Source organism: Bombina bombina, chromosome 11, assembly GCF_027579735.1.
Source record: "Bombina bombina isolate aBomBom1 chromosome 11, aBomBom1.pri, whole genome shotgun sequence".
Taxonomy (NCBI): Eukaryota; Metazoa; Chordata; class Amphibia; order Anura; family Bombinatoridae; genus Bombina; species Bombina bombina.
The window spans coordinates 36,060,026-36,077,691 of NC_069509.1; the positions used below are offsets into that span (position 1 = coordinate 36,060,026).

General features: G+C 39.9%; 1 protein-coding gene across 1 annotated transcript; it reads left to right on the forward strand.

The window, feature by feature from the left end:
- Nucleotides 1-16,442: 16,442 nt before the first annotated feature.
- LOC128641631 (cardiotrophin-2-like) lies at nucleotides 16,443-17,330 on the forward strand. The gene has a single exon (XM_053694168.1). It carries the CDS (start codon nucleotides 16,443-16,445, stop codon nucleotides 16,965-16,967), a length of 525 nt encoding a protein of 174 aa, XP_053550143.1. The 3' UTR covers nucleotides 16,968-17,330.
- The last annotated feature ends 336 nt before the right edge of the window (nucleotides 17,331-17,666 follow it).

The window sequence follows — 17,666 nt, forward strand, 5'->3', positions numbered from 1 at the left end:
ACACATACAGTGGGTATTGAAAAGAATTGCCTCCCCCCTTGAAAAAAAATCACATTTTGTTGATTTGCAGCCTGAAATAAACACAGACACAGTTTTTTGTTTATCCAGTTGTAATTACTCACTGCAACTTATAACATCCAAGTGAAAGATATAGCACCAACATGTCAGATAAAAATAAAGACAATTCAAACACAGAATCACTGAGTTGAAAAAAGGATCACACCCTTCTAAAAATAACTTGTAAACTCAATGATGTATAGCTAATCACCTTCTCAACGGCACACACAAAGCCATTTGACCTTCAACTGTGATCAGCTGTGGGCAAATTGATTGGCTCAGCATGAAAAGAGCTTCTCTGGAGCATCGCAGTTCCTGGTAGTGCAACTGAAGCAAAAAATAAACTATGGGTGGCAAGGCACTGTCAAAAGATCTCCAGGATAAAGTTGTGGACAGGCACAAGTCAGGAGATGGATACAAGAAAATATTAAAGGCTTTATCAATGCCTAGAAGCACAGTGAAATCTATTATTAAGAAGTGGGAGGTATTTGGTACATAACGCAGATCCTCTCTGGATCAGGATGTTGCTCCAAACTAGATGAAAGAGCCAGGAGGAAACTGGTCAGAGAGGCTACCAAGAGGCCCACAGCAACTCTGAAGCAGTTGCAGGAATGTATGACAAAGAGTGGTCATTGTGTGCATGTGACAACAATATCACAAATTCTCCACAAATGTGGCTTGTATAGGAGGGTTGCAAGAAGAAAGCCACTCCTCAAGACAGGCCACATGCAGTCACGACTGAGCTCTGCCATAACACACCTAGGAGATTCTGAGGCCACATGGAAAAAGTTGTTATGGTAAGATGAGACTAAAATTGAATTATTTGGCCTCAACACCAAACAATATGTCTGGAGGAAATCCAATACAGCTCACCATCCAAGTAACACCATACCTACAATAAAGCATGGAGGTGAAAATATCCTGATGGGGCAAAATACTGTCAAATTCTTGAGAAAAATCTGCTGCCCTCTGCCAGGAAGTTGTCTATGGGAAGAAGGTTTACCTTCCACCTTGACAATGACCCAAGGCATACAGCAAAAATGAGCACACAGTGGTTGAAGGAAAAAAAGGTGAATGTCCTTGCATGGCCTAGTCAGAACCCAGAATTAAACCCCATTGAATATCTGTGGCATGACTTAAAGACTGCAGTCCACAAACGGTCACCATCAAATGTAACGGAACTGGAGCAGTTCTGCAAAGAAGAGTGGGCAAATATTGCACAGTCTAGATGTGCAAAGTTAGTAGAGACAAATCCCAACAGACTAAAGGCTGTAATTAAAGCAAAAGGTGGTTCAACAAAATACTGACACAAGGGGGTGATCCTGTTTCCAACTCAGTGATTCTGTTCTTCAATTGTCTTTATTTTTGTCTGACATGTTGGTGTTATATCTTTCACTTGGATTTTATAAATTGCACTGCGTAATTACAACTGGATAAACAAAAACTGTGTCTATCTTTATTTTAGGCTGCAAAGCAACAATATGTGATTATTTTCAAGGGGGGGGGGGTATTTTCAATACCCACTTTATATATATATATATATATATATATATATATATATATATATATATATAACCTCTGCAATATACTTTCATTATTTATTTTGTCCCCTTTCCCTGTAATTCCATTCTGAAATTCTGCGCTTTTCAGTTCCTGTTAGAAATGGAAGTGCAGAACACTGTTATATTCCACACAGCCATTGGCTGCACACTCTAGTGACCTATTTATAACTGTCCCTAATTGGCCACAGCAGACAAGGTAACCTAAGTTACAATATGGCAGCTCCCATTGTTTTATAGACACTAAAACTTTACACTTATTTTGTCACTATTTAAACAACTAATGAAACATCTACATGTTATTCTCAGACTAATATTTTCTTTGAATGCATCATTTTATCTAGCATTTGTTTAGTGTTTAATGTCATTTTCACTTGCTTTCGTCCTGGTGATTTCCGTTATGAAGTCCTTCCATTTACATCCTTAAATTCCTGTCTGGCACCCTATGGTTTCCTAAAATTCTGGGTTCACATTTTTTTGTGGAGTGTTAAAATAACCACAAACAGATGATTTACCTCTTAGCTGCCATAAACTGAAATAGCTACATATGATGTTTGTGGTGATTTTTAGTGGGGGGAAGAACTATGCATAATATTTTATAAAATAAGATTTAAGCATCTTCTCCTCGCAGGAAATGTGATGCAGGTTGGCACACTGCCAGTCTGTCTACATATAAAAATAGCTTTGTAAAGTTTGTGGTTTTGGGAAACATGTAGCAGACGCGTACGTGATTTTGTATTTCCTTTTCTATGGCAGTAAGGGGGTTAATTAACTCAATTTGTTCATAAGCACGCAGCAGGTGTTCCACGTGCCCCTGGATGCTGCCGGTCCCTGGGAGAGAGAGGCGGGTATCTGACATAATAACTCTAGGGGGGGTGCATTATCTGAGAGTAACCCTACTCTTGCAGTGCCTCATTGCCATGGAATTATTTCCGTCACCTGTGCTAAAAGCTCTTAATTGCAGGGAGGTGACTGGTTCAGCTCTGGGGGGTAGGAGGGGAGGGGACATGAGTGCCACTTGTCACTTCCCTCCTCTGTGTCACAACAGCTCCCTGCTTTTATCAACTCACTACAAATTCCCATTCTTTATTTTTCTTTCAGTTTGTCCTCTTTTCATTCATTTTCATTTTATTAATCTCCTTCCTCTTTCCATATTGTCCAGTGTTTTCCTGTATTCCCCTAAACACACTCACCTTCCTCCTATACCCTCTTGCCATACGCTACATCACCAGTCACTTTGTATAGTATGTCCTCCTCCCTTCTTGTGGTTTCCTTGGAAGGAAGCTGAAATAGATCTGTACAAAACAGGACAGGGGGAATCCATTCAAACAGGTGTGGCAGGGGGTGTGTAATCTCCCTCACAGGGGCAGAGACATATAAGGGACAGGTATAAAACTGTCACCTGTAATACAGGTGTACCACAGGTATCTGGGGACATCATGCAGGCTGCAACAGGTAAGTGCCTTGACTGGCACTGAACAACTCAAAACTACATTCCCAATAGAAACATTTTGGTGTCAGAAAAGAACCAAAAGGCTCATTGATAATTTCTTTCTAAAGTGCAAGCTTCATTCATCTTTAGGTTAGACATGTATATCCCGGAAAGTATTAGTCCTTACCACCTCCACTGGAAGTCGATTCCATTAATCAACTCAAGCTTTATTAAATCCATCAATATGCACAAAGGTTTCTAGAATAATTAAGTATTTCCTTGTAAATGTAATATGGCAATGTTTAATTGGGTGTAGTCAAAAGAAAATGTGGCATTCTACTTTCATTATTAATTATTATTAATTCATTTCATATTAATATTCTTATTAACTAACTCTGGGAATAGTATTTACCATGCAACAGGCTACACAGTGTTTGTGTAATATGTGCAAGAACCCATTTATATCTGCCCCTAAATAACTACAGCAAAGGTAATACGAGAATTATACTTGAGGCTTTTCAAGGGTTATGTCCCTGGATTGTAAAATAATGCAAATACAGCTAACAAAATAACAGACATTTTTTATCTACTGAATATATAGATGTTAATACATACTATGCATTTATAAAAGGTAACATGTCTAATGGCCTGGGTTGAAAAAAAAGAATGTACTAAAATTAGCTGACATAATATGCAATCTCTTTTAGAAAGCAGTGGTACTGTCTAGGATTTAGATAGCACAGGAGAAATAAAAGATGACTTTTATTAAACTATTCCTATATCTCTCCGGTGATCTGACATCTTTATCAGTTGGTCTGTACAGGGAATCTACTAATGGTACCCACTACTCAACTGTAAATAAATACAAACTCAAATATATCCTATTCAGATCTGTATTATCAGTGGGACATTCTATGTTTAGTGATTATCTTACTGTTAAGCATGGTCTATATTTCACCCATAAAATCATATCTCAATAAGATGCCATATGTGTGATTGCAAGCTGATACTTAATTGTATACATTGTAATGTTACTATATAGCTGGTACATCATTTGGAATATATCAAAAATAAATCAAAGTATAAGAAAAAATAATAATAATGTGTGTGTATATATATATATATATATATATATATATATATACACACAAATGTACTTTATATATATATCATTCATATATAAAAAATATTTTAATGTACTTTGATAAGTAATCTAATCTTCTTAGAGTCTCAGCCCATTTGAATGGCCATATTCTTGAGAACAATGAGTGGTAATTTCAATGAGCAAATTCAGCTTTTTTCAAACACAAAAATAAAACTAAATGAGTCATTTCACCATACATGTAATACTCAGCAGGTGTTATGTCATTGGAAACACATTAAGGGCAAACACATTTTACACTAAACATAGTAATCTACAGAAAAGTCTCTTTATATTAAACTGAACACTCTAATACACACCCATATTATCATTACTACAAGTATGTTATGCTACTAGCAAATCATTTCTTTTCTGTGTCTCATAAATGTTATTTTAGTCCCCATATTTATCCTTTTCTTCTTTTCCTATATCACTTATTTTATTCATTCCTTTTTCCTTCATTCATTCATTCATTCCTTCTTTCATTTATTTCTTCTTTCATCCATTCCTTTTTCATTCATTCATTCATTTCTTCCATTCCTTTTTCCTTTATTCATTCCTTCTTTCCTTTATTTCTTCTTTCATTCGTCCATTCTTTAATTTATTCCTTTTTTTCATTCATTCCTTCTTTCATTTATGTTTTCTTTCATTCATCCATTCTTTAATTAATTCCTTCTTTCATCAATTTCTAATTTTATTTATTCAGTCTTTTATTTATTCCTTCATTTATTCCTTCTTTTATTCCTTCTTTCATTCTTTTGTTTATTTCTTCTTTCATTCATCCCTTCTTTCATGTATTACTTCTTTCATTCATTCCTTCTATTCATCCCTTCTTTAATGTATTACTTATTTCATTCATCCCTTCTTTCATTCAGTCCTTCTTTCACTTATTTCTCTCCCTCTGTATTTCCTTTTATTCACCTGTTTTCTGTGTTTCCATATTTTCCATCACTCCCCCATGGTCTGGTTCACACATTCTTATTGTTGAGTTCCAATACTCTCTTGCTTCGTCATTCTCTAAATTCCTTCCGTTGTGGTTTGAGGTGGCAGTGACTGTATGTGTCCCTCACAGTTTTCCTCATTTTGAGTGTAACTCTATGGACAGGAGGATCCACTGCTCCAGTGACAGGATACGAAATTCTAACACAGACTCAAAACCAGGCTGTCTTGCTGTATAACAATGCTACACTGCTGCTGAACATATATGTGAGTATATGTCATACTGGTAACCTCACACTTCTGACTCTTTACCCTGCAAAGCATCACATCTCTAAATCTTACTGAGCATCTCAGGTCCTGTCCTGCAAAATAACAAACCATTAGCTGCTCCCATGCAGATCATCACAGTTAACTCCTCCCATGCAGATCATCACAGTTAACTCCTCCCATGCAGAACAACACACATAAACCAGACATATTGCTAGGTTAAGAAAAGATTTGGGGGCTATAACACAGGATGGATAAAGTTTACAAAAATGATCTGGGGCTATAGCCTATGACAATTAGGTTAGTTTTCTCCCTCCTTGGCTGATTAGTTGTAATACAGAGTTCCAGACAGAGCTCCTAAGCTATAACTTCTGTAATGAATCTTGAAAAGGCCTGTTATATATCATACCATTTCACAGAGAGAACAGTTATGTAGCAGCAATAGCCCATACAATCAATAGTTGTAGTACATAATGGAACAGGTAAATGGCCTTTAATGTATACATAAATGCTAACTTTAGGCTTTATAGTGCATTAAGCCAATGCACGTGCTATAACTTAACTGTGCAACCCTTAAGATATTTGAGATTTTATCCCTAAGTAGCCATTACATTAACCCCTCCCCTTAAGAACATAACTGCCTGATTCTCACCTATATCATTACCTGCATACTGTGTCCTGCTTGTAATTTACTGCATACTGTGTTCTACATACTGTACTCTGCTTGTCATTTACTGCATACTGTGCCCTGCTGGTCATTTACTACATACTGTGTTCTACATACTGTACTCTGCTGGTCATTTACTACATACTGTATTCTGCTGGTCATTTACTACATACTGTATTCTGCTAGTCATTTACTACATACTGTGTTCTACATACTGTACTCTGCTTGTCATTTACTGCATACTGTGTTCTACATACTGTACTCTGCTGGTCATTTACTGCATACTGTACTCTGCTAGTCATTTACTACATACTGTGTTCTACATACTGTACTCTGCTGGTCATTTACTGCATACTGTACTCTGCTTGTCATTTACTGCATACTGTACTCTGCTTGTCATTTACTATATACTGTACTCTGCTGGTCATTTACTACATACTGTGTTCTACATACTGTACTCTGCTTGTCATTTACTGCATACTGTGCCCTGCTGGTCATTTACTACATACTGTGTTCTACATACTGTACTCTGCTTGTCATTTACTGCATACTGTACTCTGCTTGTCATTTACTGCATACTGTACTCTGCTTGTCATTTACTACATACTGTGTTCTACATACTGTGCCCTGCTGGTCATTTACTACATAATGTGTTCTGCTGGTCATTTACTACATACTGTACTCTGCTGGTCATTTACTACATACTGTGTTCTGCTGGTCATTTACTACATACTGTGTTCTGCTGGTCATTTACTACATACTGTGTTCTGCTGGTCATTTACTACATACTGTGCCCTGCTGGTCATTTACTACATACTGTGTTCTGCTGGTCATTTACTACATACTGTGCCCTGCTGGTCATTTACTACATACTGTGTTCTGCTGGTCATTTACCACATACTGTGTTCTACATACTGTACTCTGCTTGTCATTTACTGCATACTGTACTCTGCTTGTCATTTACTGCATACTGTGCCCTGCTGGTCATTTACTGCATACTGTGTTCTACATACTGTACTCTGCTTGTCATTTACTACATACTGTACTCTGCTTGTCATTTACTGCATACTGTACTCTGCTTGTCATTTACTACATACTGTGCCCTGCTGGTCATTTACTGCATACTGTGCCCTGCTGGTCATTTACTGCATACTGTGTTCTACATACTGTACTCTGCTTGTCATTTACTACATACTGTGCCCTGCTGGTCATTTACTGCATACTGTGTTCTACATACTGTACTCTGCTTGTCATTTACTGCATACTGTACTCTGCTTGTCATTTACTACATACTGTACTCTGCTTGTCATTTACTGCATACTGTGCCCTGCTGGTCATTTACTACATACTGTGTTCTACATACTGTACTCTGCTTGTCATTTACTGCATACTGTACTCTGCTTGTCATTTACTACATACTGTACTCTGCTTGTCATTTACTGCATACTGTGCCCTGCTGGTCATTTACTGCATACTGTGCCCTGCTTGTCATTTACTACATACTGTACTCTGCTTGTCATTTACTACATACTGTGTTCTACATACTGTACTCTGCTTGTCATTTACTGCATACTGTACTCTGCTTGTCATTTACTACATACTGTGTTCTGCTGGTCATTTACTACATACTGTGTTCTACATACTGTACTCTGCTTGTCATTTACTGCATACTGTACTCTGCTTGTCATTTACTGCATACTGTACTCTGCTTGTCATTTACTGCATACTGTACTCTGCTTGTCATTTACTACATACTGTGCCCTGCTGGTCATTTACTACATACTGTACTCTGCTGGTCATTTACTGCATACTGTACTCTGCTGGTCATTTACTACATACTGTACTCTGCTGGTCATTTACTGCATACTGTACTCTGCTTGTCATTTACTACATACTGTGCCCTGCTGGTCATTTACTACATACTGTACTCTGCTTGTCATTTACTACATACTGTGCCCTGCTGGTCATTTACTACATACTGTACTCTGCTTGTCATTTACTACATACTGTGCCCTGCTGGTCATTTACTACATACTGTACTCTGCTGGTCATTTACTGCATACTGTACTCTGCTTGTCATTTACTACATACTGTACTCTGCTGGTCATTTACTACATACTGTGCCCTGCTGGTCATTTACTACATACTGTACTCTGCTGGTCATTTACTACATACTGTGCCCTGCTGGTCATTTACTACATACTGTACTCTGCTGGTCATTTACTGCATACTGTGTTCTACATACTGTACTCTGCTTGTCATTTACTGCATACTGTGTTCTACATACTGTACTCTGCTTGTCATTTACTGCATACTGTGCCCTGCTGGTCATTTACTACATACTGTACTCTGCTTGTCATTTACTGCATACTGTGTTCTACATACTGTACTCTGCTTGTCATTTACTACATACTGTACTCTGCTTGTCATTTACTGCATACTGTACTCTGCTTGTCATTTACTACATACTGTGCCCTGCTGGTCATTTACTACATACTGTACTCTGCTTGTCATTTACTGCATACTGTGTTCTACATACTGTACTCTGCTTGTCATTTACTACATACTGTACTCTGCTTGTCATTTACTGCATACTGTACTCTGCTTGTCATTTACTACATACTGTGCCCTGCTTGTCATTTACTACATACTGTGCCCTGCTGGTCATTTACTGCATACTGTGTTCTACATACTGTACTCTGCTTGTCATTTACTGCATACTGTACTCTGCTTGTCATTTACTACATACTGTACTCTGCTTGTCATTTACTGCATACTGTGCCCTGCTGGTCATTTACTACATACTGTGTTCTACATACTGTACTCTGCTTGTCATTTACTGCATACTGTACTCTGCTTGTCATTTACTACATACTGTACTCTGCTTGTCATTTACTGCATACTGTGCCCTGCTGGTCATTTACTGCATACTGTGCCCTGCTTGTCATTTACTACATACTGTACTCTGCTTGTCATTTACTACATACTGTGTTCTACATACTGTACTCTGCTTGTCATTTACTGCATACTGTACTCTGCTTGTCATTTACTACATACTGTGTTCTGCTGGTCATTTACTACATACTGTGTTCTACATACTGTACTCTGCTTGTCATTTACTGCATACTGTACTCTGCTTGTCATTTACTGCATACTGTACTCTGCTTGTCATTTACTACATACTGTGCCCTGCTGGTCATTTACTACATACTGTACTCTGCTGGTCATTTACTGCATACTGTACTCTGCTTGTCATTTACTACATACTGTGCCCTGCTGGTCATTTACTACATACTGTACTCTGCTGGTCATTTACTGCATACTGTACTCTGCTGGTCATTTACTACATACTGTGCCCTGCTGGTCATTTACTACATACTGTACTCTGCTTGTCATTTACTACATACTGTGCCCTGCTGGTCATTTACTACATACTGTACTCTGCTTGTCATTTACTACATACTGTGCCCTGCTGGTCATTTACTACATACTGTACTCTGCTGGTCATTTACTGCATACTGTACTCTGCTTGTCATTTACTACATACTGTACTCTGCTGGTCATTTACTACATACTGTGCCCTGCTGGTCATTTACTACATACTGTACTCTGCTGGTCATTTACTACATACTGTGCCCTGCTGGTCATTTACTACATACTGTACTCTGCTGGTCATTTACTGCATACTGTGTTCTACATACTGTACTCTGCTTGTCATTTACTGCATACTGTGTTCTACATACTGTACTCTGCTTGTCATTTACTGCATACTGTGCCCTGCTGGTCATTTACTACATACTGTACTCTGCTTGTCATTTACTGCATACTGTGTTCTACATACTGTACTCTGCTTGTCATTTACTACATACTGTACTCTGCTTGTCATTTACTGCATACTGTACTCTGCTTGTCATTTACTACATACTGTGCCCTGCTGGTCATTTACTACATACTGTACTCTGCTTGTCATTTACTGCATACTGTGTTCTACATACTGTACTCTGCTTGTCATTTACTACATACTGTGTTCTGCTGGTCATTTACTACATACTGTGTTCTACATACTGTACTCTGCTTGTCATTTACTGCATACTGTACTCTGCTTGTCATTTACTACATACTGTGCCCTGCTGGTCATTTACTACATACTGTACTCTGCTGGTCATTTACTGCATACTGTACTCTGCTTGTCATTTACTACATACTGTGCCCTGCTGGGCATTTACTACATACTGTACTCTGCTTGTCATTTACTACATACTGTGCCCTGCTGGTCATTTACTACATACTGTACTCTGCTTGTCATTTACTACATACTGTGCCCTGCTGGTCATTTACTACATACTGTACTCTGCTTGTCATTTACTACATACTGTACTCTGCTGGTCATTTACTACATACTGTGCCCTGCTGGTCATTTACTACATACTGTACTCTGCTGGTCATTTACTACATACTGTGCCCTGCTGGTCATTTACTACATACTGTACTCTGCTGGTCATTTACTGCATACTGTGTTCTACATACTGTACTCTGCTTGTCATTTACTGCATACTGTGTTCTACATACTGTACTCTGCTTGTCATTTACTACATACTGTGCCCTGCTGGTCATTTACTACATACTGTACTCTGCTTGTCATTTACTGCATACTGTGTTCTACATACTGTACTCTGCTTGTCATTTACTACATACTGTACTCTGCTTGTCATTTACTGCATACTGTACTCTGCTTGTCATTTACTACATACTGTGCCCTGCTGGTCATTTACTACATACTGTACTCTGCTTGTCATTTACTGCATACTGTGTTCTACATACTGTACTCTGCTTGTCATTTACTGCATACTGTGTTCTACATACTGTACTCTGCTTGTCATTTACTGCATACTGTGTTCTACATACTGTACTCTGCTTGTCATTTACTGCATACTGTGTTCTACATACTGTACTCTGCTTGTCATTTACTGCATACTGTGCCCTGCTGGTCATTTACTACATACTGTACTCTGCTTGTCATTTACTGCATACTGTGTTCTACATACTGTACTCTGCTTGTCATTTACTGCATACTGTGTTCTACATACTGTACTCTGCTTGTCATTTACTACATACTGTACTCTGCTTGTCATTTACTACATACTGTGCCCTGCTGGTCATTTACTACATACTGTACTCTGCTGGTCATTTACTACATACTGTACTCTGCTTGTCATTTACTGCATACTGTACTCTGCTTGTCATTTACTGCATACTGTACTCTGCTTGTCATTTACTACATACTGTGCCCTGCTGGTCATTTACTACATACTGTGCCCTGCTGGTCATTTACTACATACTGTGTTCTACATACTGTACTCTGCTAGTCATTTACTACATACTGTGCCCTGCTGGTCATTTACTACATACTGTGTTCTACATACTGTACTCTGCTGGTCATTTACTACATACTGTGCCCTGCTGGTCATTTACTACATACTGTGTTCTACATACTGTGCCCTGCTGGTCATTTACTACATACTGTACTCTGCTTGTCATTTACTACATACTGTACTCTGCTTGTCATTTACTGCATACTGTGCCCTGTTGGTCATTTACTGCATACTGTACTCTGCTTGTCATTTACTACATACTGTACTCTGCTAGTCATTTACTACATACTGTGCCCTGCTGGTCATTTACTGCATACTGTGTTCTACATACTGTACTCTGCTGGTCATTTACTACATACTGTGCCCTGCTGGTCATTTACTACATACTGTGTTCTACATACTGTGCCCTGCTGGTCATTTACTACATACTGTACTCTGCTTGTCATTTACTACATACTGTACTCTGCTTGTCATTTACTGCATACTGTGCCCTGCTGGTCATTTACTACATACTGTGTTCTGCTGGTCATTTACCACATACTGTGTTCTACATACTGTACTCTGCTGGTCATTTACTACATACTGTGCCCTGCTGGTCATTTACTACATACTGTACTCTGCTTGTCATTTACCACATACTGTGTTCTACATACTGTACTCTGCTGGTCATTTACTACATACTGTGCCCTGCTGGTCATTTACTACATACTGTACTCTGCTTGTCATTTACTGCATACTGTACTCTGCTTGTCATTTACTACATACTGTGCCCTGCTGGTCATTTACTACATACTGTACTCTGCTTGTCATTTACTGCATACTGTGTTCTACATACTGTACTCTGCTTGTCATTTACTGCATACTGTGTTCTACATACTGTACTCTGCTTGTCATTTACTGCATACTGTGTTCTACATACTGTACTCTGCTTGTCATTTACTACATACTGTACTCTGCTTGTCATTTACTGCATACTGTGCCCTGCTGGTCATTTACTACATACTGTACTCTGCTTGTCATTTACTGCATACTGTGTTCTACATACTGTACTCTGCTTGTCATTTACTACATACTGTACTCTGCTTGTCATTTACTGCATACTGTGCCCTGCTGGTCATTTACTACATACTGTACTCTGCTTGTCATTTACTGCATACTGTGTTCTACATACTGTACTCTGCTTGTCATTTACTACATACTGTACTCTGCTTGTCATTTACTGCATACTGTACTCTGCTTGTCATTTACTACATACTGTGCCCTGCTGGTCATTTACTACATACTGTACTCTGCTTGTCATTTACTGCATACTGTACTCTGCTTGTCATTTACTGCATACTGTACTCTGCTGGTCATTTACTACATACTGTGTTCTACATACTGTACTCTGCTTGTCATTTACTGCATACTGTACTCTGCTTGTCATTTACTGCATACTGTACTCTGCTTGTCATTTACTACATACTGTGTTCTACATACTGTACTCTGCTTGTCATTTACTACATACTGTGCCCTGCTGGTCATTTACTACATACTGTGTTCTACATACTGTACTCTGCTAGTCATTTACTACATACTGTGCCCTGCTGGTCATTTACTACATACGGTGTTCTACATACTGTACTCTGCTGGTCATTTACTACATACTGTGCCCTGCTGGTCATTTACTACATACTGTGTTCTACATACTGTGCCCTGCTGGTCATTTACTACATACTGTACTCTGCTTGTCATTTACTACATACTGTACTCTGCTTGTCATTTACTGCATACTGTGCCCTGCTGGTCATTTACTGCATACTGTACTCTGCTTGTCATTTACTACATACTGTACTCTGCTAGTCATTTACTACATACTGTGCCCTGCTGGTCATTTACTACATACTGTGTTCTACATACTGTACTCTGCTAGTCATTTACTACATACTGTGCCCTGCTGGTCATTTACTACATACTGTGTTCTACATACTGTGCCCTGCTGGTCATTTACTACATACTGTACTCTGCTTGTCATTTACTACATACTGTACTCTGCTTGTCATTTACTGCATACTGTGCCCTGCTGGTCATTTACTACATACTGTGTTCTACATACTGTACTCTGCTGGTCATTTACTGCATACTGTGCCCTGCTGGTCATTTACTACATACTGTTTTCTACATACTGTACTCTGCTTGTCATTTACTACATACTGTACTCTGCTTGTCATTTACTGCATACTGTGCCCTGCTGGTCATTTACTGCATACTGTGCCCTGCTGGTCATTTACTACATACTGTGCCCTGCTTGTCATTTACTACATACTGTACTCTGCTTGTCATTTACTGCATACTGTACTCTGCTTGTCATTTACTACATACTGTGTTCTACATACTGTACTCTGCTTGTCATTTACTACATACTGTACTCTGCTTGTCATTTACTACATACTGTGCCCTGCTGGTCATTTACTGCATACTGTGCCCTGCTGGTCATTTACTACATACTGTACTTTGCTTGTCATTTACTACATACTGTACTCTGCTTGTCATTTACTGCATACTGTACTCTGCTTGTCATTTACTACATACTGTGTTCTACATACTGTGCCCTGCTGGTCATTTACTACATACTGTGTTCTGCTGGTCATTTACTACATACTGTGTTCTACATACTGTGCCCTGCTGGTCATTTACTACATACTGTGTTCTGCTGGTCATTTACTACATACTGTGCCCTGCTGATCATTATCTGCATACTGCTCTCTTCCAGTAATAATCTGCACACTGCTCTCTTCCAGTAATTATCTGCATACTGTAATCTGCTGATCATTATCTGCATACTGCTCTCTTCCAGTAATAATCTGCATACTGCTCTCTTCCAGTAATTATCTCCATACTGTGTTCTGCTGGTCATTATCTGCATGGTGTCTTGCTTGCCATTGCCTGTATACTGTACCCTGCTTGTCATTTACTGCATACTGTGTTCTGCTGGTCATTACCTGCATACTGTGTTCTGCTGGTCATTATCTGCATACTGTGTTCTGCTGGTCATTATCCGCATGGTGTCTTGCTTGCCATTGCCTGTATACTGTATTCTGCTTGTCATTTACTGCATACTGTGTTCTGCTGGTCATTACCTGCATACTGTGTTCTGCTGATCATTATCTGCATACTGTGTTCTGCTGGTCATTACCTGCATACTGTGTTCTGCTGGTCATTTACTGCATACTGTGTTCTGCTTGTCATTTACTGCATACTGTGTTCTGCTGGTCATTTACTGCATACTGTGTTCTGCTGGTCATTACCTGCATACTGTGTTCTGCTGGTCATTTACTGCATACTGTGTTCTGCTGGTCATTTACTGCATACTGTGTTCTGCTGGTCATTTACTGCATACTGTGTTCTGCTGGTCATTTACTGCATACTGTGTTCTGCTGGTCATTTACTGCATACTGTGCCCTGCTGGTCATTACCTGTATACTGTGCCCTGCTGGTTATTACCTGCATACTGTGTTCTACTGGTCATTACCTGCATACTGTGTTCTACTAGTCATTACCTGCATACTGTGTTCTGCTGGTCATTACCTGCATACTGTGTTCTGCTGGTCATTACCTGCATACTGTGTTCTGCTGGTCATTTACTGCATACTGTGTTCTGCTGGTCATTACCTGCATACTGTGTTCTGCTGGTCATTATCTGCATACTGTATTCTGCTGGTCATTACCTGCATACTGTGTTCTGCTGGTCATTACCTGCATACTGTGTTCTGCTGGTCATTACCTGCATACTGTGTTCTGCTGGTCATTACCTGCATACTGTGTTCTGCTGGTCATTACCTGCATACTGTGTTCTGCTGGTCATTACCTGCATACTGTGTTCTGCTGGTCATTATCTGCATACTGTATTCTGCTGGTCATTACCTGCATACTGTGTTCTGCTGGTCATTACCTGCATACTGTGTTCTACTGGTCATTTACTGCATACTGTGCCCTGCTGGTCATTACCTGCATACTGTGCCCTGCTACTTTCACCTGTTAGCTAAGTACTTTGCTGCTTGCACAAACCATAGCCTTACAGTAACCCTGCTTAGTTATACAGTGGTAACTCTTACACAGTATCACACTGCTGAGGCATCGTTGGCCTTATTATCTGTAGTTATGGCTTCCTGCACAGCATCACACTTATTCTATTCTCATTGTGTTTTCCCTTTTTTGATTGACAGCAAGGCCCAGCAAGTCTGCCCCACCTTACCTAACAGTATAAACTTATCTAGTTCGTAGGATAGCCCTATGCTTGTCCCATGCATTTTTAAAGTCCCCCACAGTGTTTGTTGCTACTACCTCTTGAGGAAGTTTATTCCATAAATCAATCACTCTTTCTGTAAAGAAGTGCTTCCTCAAATTACTCCTGAATCTACTACCCTTTAGCTTGAGCTCATGACCCCTTGTTCTTGAATTTTCCATTTTATGTAAAATACCCACAGCCTCAGTTTTACTAAACCCTTTAATGTACTTGAAAGTTGCTATCATATCACCTCTTTCCCTTCTCTCCTATAGCTTAGAGGAGAGAAGGGAAAGAGGTGATATGATAGCAACTTTCAAGTACATTAAAGGGTTTAGTAAAACTGAGGCTGTGGGTATTTTACATAAAATGGAAAATTCAAGAACAAGGGGTCATGAGCTCAAGCTAAAGGGTAGTAGATTCAGGAGTAATTTGAGGAAGCACTTCTTTACAGAAAGAGTGATTGATTTATGGAATAAACTTCCTCAAGAGGTAGTAGCAACAAACACTGTGGGGGACTTTAAAAATGCATGGGACAAGCATAGGGCTATCCTACGAACTAGATAAGTTTATACTGTTAGGTAAGGTGGGGCAGACTTGCTGGGCCTATGGCTCTTATCTGCCGTCAATATCTATGTTTCTATGTTTCTATGACACCTGTCCTGTCACCCCATCTAACAGCCCATCCTGCATTATCTCCCTATCTTTTTTGTCCTGGCTGTAATTTTACTGCTCTCAGACATCATGTTCTTTCCCTTCCCACAGTTAGAGTACCAGGGTTTGCCGTTCAGTGGGCCAGGATTCAGCTTTCCCTCGTGGCAGGAGAAGGGATTACCTACAGCCAGCTTAGGCTACAGGATATGGCGGTGCTTGTGTGCAGGAGAGAGACTGCTTCTGTCCAGAGATTCCTTCTCAGCTATTGCAGAGTTCTTTCAGCTGGTTTTAGATGATCAGCTTCTTCTGAACTCAAAGGCCAAGGACCTTCTCAGGCTGCTGGATACTGCTCGGATCTCTTCAGAGGCCATGCTCAACAATCTGGCCTCAGGTTTAAGGGATTTAGGCTTTCAGCCACCTCCACCCCAGCCTGAACTTTTGAACTGGTCATCTTCAGGGGCCAATGATTTTCAAAGGAAGGTCCGAGGCTACATTCTGTGCAGGGAATACAGGGACTGGCTAGCAAGAGTAGCCAAGGATATGGAAATCCTAAAACGAACATTCAGGGGGGTTGAGAGTGAGAGCCAGGAGAGAAAGGACTGCTGCAGGACATGAGAGACTTAGCATAGACAGCAAAGACTGCTGCTGGCTCTGAGAGACAGGCTGAGCAAAGAATGGAAAGACTGCTGCTTATCCTGAGTGACAGGCTGAGAATAGAATGGCAAGACTGCTGCTGATCCTGAGTGACAGGCTGAGCATAGAATGGAAAGACTGCTGCTGATCCTGAGAGACAGGCTGAGCATAGAATGGAAAGACTGCTGCTGATCCTGAGAGACAGGCTGAGCATAGAATGGAAAGACTGCTGCTGACCCAAGAATTGAAAGACTGCTGCTGGCGCTGAGAGACAGGCTGAGCATAGAATGGAAAGACTGCTGCTGATCCTGAGAGACAGGCTGAGCATAGAATGGAAAGACTGCTGCTGACCCAAGAATTGAAAGACTGCTGCTGGCGCTGAGAGACAGGCTGAGCATAGAGAGGAAAGACTGATGCTGGCTGTGAGGGACAGGCTGAGCATTGAATGGAAAGACTGCTTCTGACCCTGAGAGACAGGCTGAGCGTAGAAAGGAAAGACTGCTGCTGACCCTGAGAAACAGGCCGCTAAACATGGAAAGACTGTTGCATGACATGAAACAGGCTGAGCATAGAAATGACCTAAGAGAGAAAGATTTAAGAACTCTGCTGGCCCTGAGAGACAGACTGAAAGTAGAGAATGCTAAAAGACCTGAGAAAGACTAAAAGCAGAAAATTAAGGCT

Excerpts from the sequence above, each read along its gene's own strand:
- LOC128641631 (XM_053694168.1), top strand. The coding sequence starts at position 16,443 with ATGTTCTTTCCCTTCCCACAGTTAGAGTACCAGGGTTTGCCGTTCAGT.